General features: G+C 36.1%; 1 protein-coding gene and 3 pseudogenes across 1 annotated transcript; 2 read left to right on the top strand and 2 right to left on the bottom strand.

The window, feature by feature from the left end:
- Positions 1–3,315: 3,315 nt before the first annotated feature.
- LOC109157071 (protein ASPARTIC PROTEASE IN GUARD CELL 2-like) lies at positions 3,316–3,849 on the top strand (the record flags this gene model as incomplete). Its single annotated transcript, XM_019304950.1, has 1 exon — positions 3,316–3,849. A coding segment is annotated over one exon (534 nt), but the record flags the coding sequence as incomplete, so codon positions are not given.
- An 852-nt stretch (positions 3,850–4,701) lies between these two features.
- LOC109157083 lies at positions 4,702–5,477 on the bottom strand (annotated as a pseudogene).
- A 2,864-nt stretch (positions 5,478–8,341) lies between these two features.
- On the top strand, positions 8,342–9,166 carry LOC109157081 (annotated as a pseudogene).
- Positions 9,167–9,600: 434 nt separating this feature from the next.
- LOC109157080 lies at positions 9,601–10,477 on the bottom strand (annotated as a pseudogene).
- Positions 10,478–11,258: the final 781 nt, after the last annotated feature.

Genomic DNA, 11,258 nt, shown 5'->3' on the forward strand with positions numbered 1-11,258 from the left:
GAGATTGTTATAATCGCGAACCGGAACGGCCGATTCATGTTTCGAACTAAAAAAATAAAATACATTTATTGTTGAATTTAGACTATTTTAAAATATAAAATCTAAAATTTTAAAATATAGACGGTTCAAAATCGCAAATTGAATCCGGAACTGTCGGTTCACGGTTCAGGATCTAGTTTTTTTTTATTTATAATTTTAATAAACTGAAATCCAAATATTGGGTTCTAGATCTGAATCATAATCGGAAACTTTTAATTCGATGGCAATAGTGTCCGGTTCAGTTCGAATCGGTCGTGGTCATTCCTACTGATTGTGGTCATTCCTACGTATATGCAATAATTTGTTGGAGAAGAAAAATAAATAAAATATTTTCTTTAAGGGTAGAAATGTCAATTTAATATATCAGGAGGGGGGAAACCGCCACTTATTGATTAATTGAGGGGGCTAATGTGCTTACAAAAATAATTAGGGGGCGGGGGGGGGGATGATATAAGTATATAACTCAGTGAGAAAAAGTGGTATTTTTCCAAAATCTTATATTTTATATTGTTTTTCTCTTCTTTCCTATTAGCGAGTTCCGACCCTTTTGTTCGAAATTTCTTCGTTTGTACTGAACCACTTATTTTGTACAATTTTATGGATTTTTGTTCATTACCAAGTACATGTATTTTGAATAGAGATAAAGTTACATATACATAATTGAGAAATTGACAATTTTAGTCTCTCAATTATGCTATATAATGGTAAACTTAACCCCTAATTATACATATGTCCTCAATTAGTTTCTGAATTGTTTATTCAGTGGTTATTTTAGTTTCTCACCTCAAGTTTATGTTAAAATTAACAATTATATAATGAATCGTAAATTTAAAAATTTATTATTAGCTACCCTCAAAACACAAAACAAATATGTTTTGAACTAATAATCATTTCTTGTATGTAATATATATTACTTTTCTTCATTGCTTCAGTGTAAATTCATGTCAATAATTCTTAATGAAATAAAATAATTCTATAGCTAAATGTTTATAAAACGATTAAAGGAAGCTAAGAAAATACCAGTAATAAAGTGAAGAAAAAAAATAAATAAGGGTTAATTTCATTGTTGGCCCTAGATTTATAGTGACAATCCACTTTAAGTTTTTTTTTTTTTTTTTTTTTTTTTTTTTTTTAGAACATCCACTTTTGGTCCTAGTATTATTGTGGCATAATTATTTTTTGTCCTTTATCGACAAAACAGTTTAAATATTGTGAAATACAAAGGCATTTCGATCTTCAATTATAGAATTTTTTTTTCAACAAAATAAACAAAAAAAATATATATAACGGTTCAACCTATGTTGTATAATGAAGATTGAAATGTCTTTATATTTAACAACATTTAATTTCAACGATTTTGTTAAACGATAACGAAAAATGGTCATGACACAATAATACTAGGACTAAATGAGGATGTTTTAATAAAAAAAAAAATGACTAAAAGTGGTCTGCCACCTATAAATCTATGACAAACAATGGAATTACCTTTCAAAGTAAGGGGCGCTCCTTGTGCGCAGTGAGCACCGGTCTAGCCTCTGTGGTTCATGTTCAGTTGAGTCACCATGATTTACATTCTCCCAAATGCTCTGTCGGGCCGGGGTGTGGGGGGCCCTTAGGGTTGGGGTTCAGCCTTTTGGAAGAATGACAAAGAATGGAATTAACTCCACTTTTTAAGTCAAAATAATACATATGCATTTCTTTAATTTAGAATTATGTGTCTACAATGTCTTTATTCAAAAAAAAAAATTATTCATTATCAATAAATTAAATAAGAGAATTAATTTCATTAGTTATATTGTCTTTATTTTTCTCCAATATAAAAATTCTTTACATTCAAATTCATCAATTAATTATATTCGCTACATTGTCCCTACAATGTCTTTGTTAAAAAATAATTATTCATTATCAATAAATTAATTAAGAGAAATAATTGTATTAATTATATTGTCTTTATTTGTATCCAATGTAAAAATTCTTTAAATTCAAATTCATCAATTGATTGTATTCACTACATTGTCTATTATCTTTTTCTTGTACAATATTTGTTTTAATTAAATATCAAAGTTATAATATAAAATAATGATATATATTTATTTAACAAGTATGTTATTAATACCAAGGACTTCTTTTATCTAGGATGATTGCCCAACTGTGAGACATAGACAACATTCTATTTGTTTGTGCATTGAATGTGTCTATTCAAGTCTAACTTAGACTTAATGGTCTTGAGGAAGTTACACGAAAGATTTCCTTTATCTTTCGTTGTTGTTGCTGATCAAAAAACAATTTCCTTATCATTCGAAGTTTACACGAGAGCTAGACCCTTCTATCTTTCGGTCTGTGTTGTTCTCTCGGTCTTCTCTTGTTCTTCACTTCTTTTCGTTGACCTAAACTAATGGTCACAACTCAGATTCGTGTATGTATGCTAGTTAGCCGAATCACATAGTGAGTTGCTAAATCTTTCGTCTAACACGAAAGATCAAATATAGCGAAAATAAAAGAGGTGTCTACGATCCTAGTAATATTGGTATCATCAAAATCTAAATACACTGGTTCCTAACAGTTTCATCACCGAAACCCTAATAAACTGTTGTTCTAGTTGAATATCCGTTGTTAGTTTCAGATGCACTAACATGACGAGTTCAGCAAGTATTTAATAGTGATCTTTTAAAATTTAGAGACATACTTGTCTTCTAATATAAAGTTGAAGTGTCCAGTTGACTATTTCCCGTGGATTTTAAATTTAGAAAGAAGAATAGGCTATGAAGTAGTCATGTGTGGCACACAATAAGCAAACCTTTTGGAGAAAAATTATCATTACCTTCATTGCAAAGTTATGAATTGCTTCACGAAACTAACAATCGAGTTTAGTGGTTTCGCCATTAATAGTCCTAAACTTTTGTTTTGAGCATCCGTCATCCTCCGAATTTCAAAAATGACCTCCGCTAGTCCTTTCGTTAAGTTTCTCCGTCTCAACCGTGAAATCTTAAGAGCACAATAGTCTTGTTGTTTTTATATTTGTGATTTTTTTTTTTGATAGGGAATATTTCTGATTTTTTTTTAAAGGGAATATTTGTGATTTTTTTTCTAAACCTTAGTAAAAAAACACTATAAAAGAACCTCCACATTTTCTTCTTCTTCTTCAATTCTTCTTCAAACCATCTATCTATCACACCTTTAATTTGCTTTGCAAAGCTTAGCTTAGCTTAAACCTCTAATCTAAACTAATCTACTTGACAATGCTTGTCCATATCCTCCTCATTGTTTTTCTTTACAACCTCCGTAACCAAAACCAATACCTCAGCCAGCCATGCCATCCCCTTTCCCCCCCACCAGCATTTCAACGTTAAAGAATCGGTTTCTCAGGCAATCAAACTCCATCCCCTGCCAAAAACCCAGGAGGAATTCATCAATGAAAGCCGCCATAAAGGGGAGGAGGGTAGTTGGAAGCTCAAGCTCCTCAGAGATAAATTGCCCTTTCCCCATTTTACTGACTTCCGCCGTCGATTCGGATCCCAAATGAAAAGGGACGCACACAGAGTCGCCGCCCTCAATCGCAGAACTCGCTGCGGCGGCGGCAGTGGGAAAGCCGCCGAGTATGAGGTGGAGGAGTTCGGGGCGGATGTGGTTTCCGGTATGGATCAAGGGAGTGGAGAATACTTAGTGAGGATTGGGGTCGGGAGTCCGGCAAAAAATCAATATATGGTGATTGACTCCGGGAGTGATATTGTGTGGGTTCAGTGTCAACTCTGTAACCAATGCAAACATCAATATGACCTGGTGTTCGACCCGTCTTTCTCAATATGTTAACAAATATTGGGGCCAAAACCCACGAACCATTTTAGCTGTCAATAGAAATCTAGATGCCTTCTTGCTGGATGTTCCCTAAGATGGATAGTCTGGTTGGGGATGGAGCAAATGCAAAGCAAAATGTGCCCCTTTCATCAACTGGTATTAAAACGTTCCTAGCTGGAATGGTCAGGATCAGGCCACGCATTAGGAAAAATGATATGGTTGGTACCAAAACCGTAACGAACCCGTTTAAATCTTAGCATGTGTCTAATATTGAGACGCTGGGTGCCCGAGGAAGGTTGGCGGTTTGTGTCATAAATGCGTCGCCCAATGCTGCGTACGCCACTTGAGGTATAGAATAGGAGCCTTTATATCTATAAATATTAGATTTTTTTTTTAAAACATAAATAATAGAACTTGAGAAGTAGTTTTTGTATTCTTCGGTTAGTTGTGTAATTGATTAACTAATTTTGAACCTTAACACCTTAGGTTAGGAGTAGTAGTCCTATGGACGTGATGAAGTGGTACTGATCTCTTACAGTACACATACACTTATATTCTATGCTGATCTGGACTGTGACTTGATTGTGTTTATGTTATTTGAAGAGATCTTCCTTTTAATTGTTTCTGGGCTTCTGTAATTTCAGATTGGGTTTGAGCTTTTGTCTTTTGAATTTTGTATCTTGGGGGTTTGTCTTAATTCTACTACTTGTGTGTCTCAGACGGTGGCATACGCGGCGTTGCACGAGGCATTTATGACGCAAACTGCCAGCCTTCCTCTGGCACCCAGCATCTCAATATTGGACACATGCTAGGACTTAAACCGGTTTGTTACAGTTCTGGCCAACCGTATCATTTCTCCTGATGGGTGGCCCAATCCTGACCATTTCAGCTACGAACATTTTTATACAAGTTGATGAAAGGGGCACGTTTCGCTTTGCATTTGCTCCATCCCCAACCGGACTATCCATCATAGGGAACATCGAGCAAGAAGGCCTCCAGATTTCCATTGACGGCTCAAATGGTTTTGTGGGTTTTGGCCCCAATATTTGTTAAACTATTGAGAGAGACGGGTCGAACACCGGGTCATATTGATGGTAGCATTAGTTACAAGGTTGACACTGAACCCACACAATATCACTCCCATAGTCAATCACCATATACTGATTTTTCGCCGGACTCCCGACTCCAATCCTCACAAAGTATTCTCCACTCCCTTGATCCATACAGGAAACCACCTCCGCCCCGAACTCCTCCACCTCATACTCGGCGGTTTTCCCACTGTCGCCGCTGCGAGTTCTGCGAATGAGGGCGGCCACTCTGTGTGCGTCCCTTTTCATTCGGGATCCGAATTGGCGGCTGAAGTCGGTAATATGGGAAAAGGGCAATTTATCTCTGTGCAGGAGCTTGAGCTTCCAACTACCCTCCTTCCCCTTATGGCGGCTTTCATCGATGAATTCCTCCTGGGTTTTTGGCAGGGAATTGAGTTTGATGGCCTGAGAAACGGATTCTTTAATGTTGAAATGCTGGTGGGTGGGAAAGGGGATGGCGTGGCCGGCTGAAGTATTGGTTTTGGTTTCGGAGGTTGTGAAGAAAAACAGTGAGAGGGAGATATGGACAAGCATTGTCAAGTAGATTAGTTTAGATTAGAGGTTTAAGCTATGCTAAGCTAAGATTTGCAAAGCAAATCAAAGGTTTGATAGATGGTAATGAATAAATGTATTTGCTTTCAATGGAATCGGTTAGTTGTAATCTCTTAATTTTTAATGATTTCCGTGTTTTCAGATTTGTAATTTGTTTAATTTTAGTGATTTCAATGTCTTCAAATTTGTATTTGGGTTAATTTTTATGATTTCAATTACTTCGAATTTGTAAGGTTCATTTGAGGTTTAGTTTTACAATTCAAATCGTGGTATAATATGCACTCGGTTATATACCATACATAATACGAATAATTTCTTAAATTATTTTTTTAAAATAAATTCATTAAAATTAACGTGTCTAAAAATTATGTTGATATACATCCATTTTTTTTTAAAGATTGATATACGTAAATTAAGCCAATTTCATTTACCGTGGCTTGAATCCTTGTAAAGGATGATAATCAAGTGGTTTGGACACCGTTAGATACTAACGTACAACTAGCCAATAATCACGAAGATTGTACTTCTCATGGAGAATACATTCAGATTATTGGTAGTTTAATTGTATCAAATGGGTTGTACTAGGCCAGATATTGTCTTTGCGGTTAACCAACTCGGTAGACATCCACTTTATGTTTTTTTTTTTTTTTTTTATTAGAACATCCACTTTTGGTCCTAGTATTATTGTGGCATAAACATTTTTTGTCCTTTATCGACAAAACAGTTTAAATATTGTGAAATACAAAGGCATTTCGATATTCAATTATAGAATTTTTTTCAACAAAATAAACAAAAAATATATATATAACGGTTCAACCTACGTTGTATAATGAAGATTGAAATGTCTTTATATTTAACAACATTTAATTTCAACGATTTTGTTAAACGATAACGAAAAATGGTCATGAAACAATAATACTAGGACCAAATGGGGATGTTTTAATAAAAAAATGACTAAAAGTGGACTGTAACCTATAAATCTATGACAAACAATGGAATTACCTTTCAAAGTAAGGGGTCTCCTTGTGCGCAGTGAGCACCGGTCTAGCCTCTGTGGTTCATGTTCAGTTGAGTCACCATGATTTACATTTTCCCAAATGCTCTGTCGGGCCGGGGTGTGGGGGGCCCTTAGGGTTGGGGTTCAGCCTTTTGGAAGAATGACAAAGAATGGAATTAACTCTACTTTTTAAGTCAAAATAATACATATGCATTTCTTTAATTTAGAATTATGTGTCTACAATGTCTTTATTCAAAAAAAAAAAATTATTCATTATCAATACATTAAATAAGAGAATTAATTTCATTAGTTATATTGTCTTTATTTTTCTCCAATATAAAAATTCTTTACATTCAAATTCATCAATTAATTATATTCCCTACATTGTCCCTACAATGTCTTTGTTAAAAAATAATTATTCATTATCAATAAATTAATTAAGAGAAATAATTGTATTAATTATATTGTCTTTATTTGTATCCAATGTAAAAATTCTTTAAATTCAAATTCATCAATTGATTGTTTCACTACATTGTCTATTATCTTTTTTTGTACAATATTTTTTTAATTAAATATCAAAGTTATAATATAAAATAATGATATATATTTATTTAACAAGTATTTTATTAATACCAAGGACTTCTATTATCTAGGATGATTGCCCAACTGTGAGACATAGACAACATTCCATTTGTTTGTGCATTGAATGTGTCTATTCAAGTCTAACTTAGACTTAATGGTCTTGAGGAAGTTACACGAAAGATTTCCTTTATCTTTCGTTGTTGTTACTGATCAAAAAACAATTTCCTTATCATTCGAAGTTTACACGAGAGCTAGACCCTTTCTATCTTTCGGTCTGTGTTGTTCTCTCGGTCTTCTCTTGTTCTTCACTTCTTTTCGTTGACCTAAACTAATGGTCACAACTCAGATTCGTGTATGTATGCTACTTAGCCGAATCACATGGTGAGTTGCTAAATCTTTCGTCTAACACGAAAGATCAAATATAGCGAAAATAAAAGAGGTGTCTACGATCCTAGTAATATTGGTATCATCAAAATCTAAATACACTGATTCCTAACAGGTTCATCACCGAAACCCTAATAAATAGTTGTTCTAGTTGAATATCCGTTGTTAGACTCAGATGCACTAACATGACGAGTTCAGCAAGTATTTAATAGTGATCTTTTAAAATTTAGAGACATAATTGTCTTCTAATATAAAGTTGAAGTGTCTAGTTGACTATTTCCCGTGGATTTTAAATTTAGAAAGAAGAATATGCTATGAAGTAGTCATGTGTGGCACACAATAAGCAAACCTTTTGGAGAAAAATGATCATTACCTTCATTGCAAAGTTATGAATTGCTTCACGAAACTAACAATTCTTTTTGAGATATATTTTTTAATTGAAATTTTTATATTTAATAAAGAGTAAATACTAGTCAAGGGTCCTCGAGTTTAGTGGTTTCGCATTAATAGTCCTAAACTTTTGTTTTGAGCATCCGTCATCCTCCGAATTTCAAAAATGACCTCCGCTAGTCCTTTCGTTAAGTTTCTCCGTCTCAACCGTGAAATCTTAAGGGCACAATAGTCTTTTTGTTTTTATATTTGTGATTTTTTTTATAGCGAATATTTCTGATTTTTTTTTTTTTGAAAGGGAATATTTGCGATTTTTTTTCTAAACGTTAGTAAAAAAACACTATAAAAGAACCTCCACATTTTCTTCTTCTTCTTCAATTCTTCTTCACACCATCTATCTATCACACCTTTAATTTGCTTTGCAAAGCTTAGCTTAGCTTAAACCTCTAATCTAAACTAATCTACTTGACAATGCTTGTCCATATCCTCCTCATTGTTTTTCTTTAAAACCTCCGTAACCGAAACTAATACCTCAGCCAGCCATGCCATCCCCTTTCCCCCCACCAGCATTTCAACGTTAAAGAATCGGTTTCTCAGGCAATCAAACTCCATCCCCGGCCAAAAACCCAGGAGGAATTCATCGATGAAAACCGCCATAAAGGGGAGGAGGGTAGTTGGAAACTCAAGCTCCTGCATAGAGATAAATTGCCCTTTCCCCATTTTACCGACTTCCGCCGCCGATTCGGATCCCGGATGAAAAGGGACGCACACAGAGTCGCCGCCCTCATTCACAGAACTCGCGGCGGCGGCAGTGGGAAAGCCGCCGAGTATGAGGTGGAGGAGTTCGGGTCGGACGTGGTTTCCGGTATGGATCAGTGGAGAATACTTAGTGAGGATTGGGGTCGGGAGTCCGTCAAAAAATCAATATATGGTGATTGACTCAGGGAGTGATATTGTGTGGGTTCAGTGTCAACCCTGTAACCAATGCAAACATCAATATGACCCGGTGTTCGACCCGTCTTTCTCAATATGTTAACAAATATTGTGGCCAAAACCCACGAACCATTTGAGCTGTCAATAGAAATCTAGATGCCTTCTTGCTGGATGTTCCCTAAGATGGATAGTCTGGTTGGGGATGGAGCAAATGCAAAGCAAAATGTGCCCCTTTCATCAACTGGTATTAAAACGTTCCTAGCTGGAATGGTCAGGATCAGGCCACCCATTAGGAAAAATGATACGGTTGGTACCAAAACCGTAATGAACCCGTTTAAATCGTAGCATGTGTCTAATATTGAGACGCTGGGTGCCCGAGGAAGGTTGGCGGTTTGTGTCATAAATGCGTCGCCCAATGCTGCGTACGCCACTTGAGGTATTGAATCAGAGCCTTTATATCTATAAATATTAGATTTTTTTTTTTAAAACATAAATAATAGAACTTGAGAAGTAGTTTTTGTATTCTTCGGTTAGTTGTGTAATTGATTAACTCATTTTGAACCTTAACACCTTAGGTTAGGAGTAGTAGTCCTATGGACGTGATGAAGTGGTACTGGTCTCTTACAGTACACATACACTTATATTCTATGCTGATCTGGACTGTGACTTGATTGTGTTTATGTTATTTGAAGAGATCTTCCTTTTAATTGTTTCTGGGCTTCTGTAATTTCAGATTGGGTTTGAGCTTTTGTCTTTTGAATTTTGTATCTTGGGGGTTTGTCTTAATTCTACTACTTGTGTGTCTCAGACGGTGGCATACGCAGCGTTGCACGAGGCATTTATGACGCAAACTGCCAGCCTTCCTCGGGCACCCAGCATCTCAATATTGGACACATGCTAGGACTTAAACCGGTTTGTTACAGTTCTGGCCAACCCTATCATTTCTCCTGATGGGTGGCCCAATCCTGACCATTCCAGCTACGAACATTTTTATACAAGTTTATGAAAGGGGCACGTTTCGCTTTGCATTTGCTCCATCCCCAACTGGACTATCCATCATAGGGAACATCGAGCAAGAAGGCCTCCAGATTTCCATTGACGGCTCAAATGGTTTTGTGGGTTTTGGCCCCAATATTTGTTAAACTATTGAGAGAGACGGGTCGAACACCGGGTCATATTGATGGTAGCATTAGTTACAAGTTTGACACTGAACCCACACAATATTACTCCCATAGTCAATCACCATATACTGATTTTTCGCCGGACTCCCGACTCCAATCCTCACAAAGTATTCTCCACTCCCTTGATCCATACAGGAAACCACCTCCGCCCCGAACTCCTCCACCTCATACTCGGCGGTTTTCCCACTGTCGCCGCTGCGAGTTCTGCGACTGAGGGCGGCCACTCTGTGTGCGTCCCTTCTCATTCGGGATCCGAATTGGCGGCTGAAGTCGGTAATATGGGAAAAGGGCAATTTATCTCTGTGCAGGAGCTTGAGCTTCCAACTACCCTCCTTCCCCTTATGGCGGCTTTCATCGATGAATTCCTCCTGGGTTTTTGGCAGGGGATGGAGTTTGATGGCCTGAGAAACGGATTCTTTAACGTTGAAATGCTGGTGGGTGGGAAGGGGGATGGCGTGGCCGGCTGAGGTATTGGTTTTGGTTTCGGAGGTTGTGAAGAAAAACAGTGAGAGGGGGATATGGACAAGCATTGTCAAGTAGATTAGTTTAGATTAGAGGTTTATGCTAAGCTAAGCTAAGATTTCCAAGGCAAATCAAAGGTGTGATAGATGGTAATGAATAAATGTATTTGCTTTCAATGGAATCGGTTAGTTGTAATCTCTTAATTTTTAATGATTTCCGTGTTTTCAGATTTGTAATTTGTTTAATTTTAGTGATTTTAATGTCTTCAAATTTGTATTTGGGTTAATTTTTATGATTTCAATTACTTCGAATTTGTAAGGTTCATTTGAGGTTTAGTTTTACAATTCAAATCGTGGTATAATATGCACTCGGTTATATACCATACATAATACGAATAATTTCTTAAATTATTTTTTTAAAATAAATTCATTAAAATTAACGTGTCTAAAAATTATGTTTATATACATCCATTTTTTTTTAAAGATTGATATACGTAAATTAAGCCAATTTCATTTACCGTGGCTTGAATCCTTGTAAAGGATGATAATCAAGTGGTTTGGACACCGTTAGATACTAACGTACAACTAGCCAATAATCACGAAGATTGTACTTCTCATGGAGAATACATTCAGATTATTGGTAGTTTAATTGTATCAAATGGGTTGTACTAGGCCAGATATTGCCTTTGCGGTAAACCAACTCGGTAGACATACGAGTAACCCTAGTGTTACGCACTAGAAGGCAATAGTGAGAGTTATGAGATACTTAAGGTATGCTCGTGACTTTGGACTGCACCAAGTGTGGATATCTAGCTGTACTTGGAAAGTATAGCACGTTAACGGGATATTAAAGGAT

This window comes from Ipomoea nil, unplaced genomic scaffold, assembly GCF_001879475.1.
Source record: "Ipomoea nil cultivar Tokyo-kokei standard unplaced genomic scaffold, Asagao_1.1 scaffold2761, whole genome shotgun sequence".
Classification (NCBI taxonomy): domain Eukaryota; kingdom Viridiplantae; phylum Streptophyta; class Magnoliopsida; order Solanales; family Convolvulaceae; genus Ipomoea; species Ipomoea nil.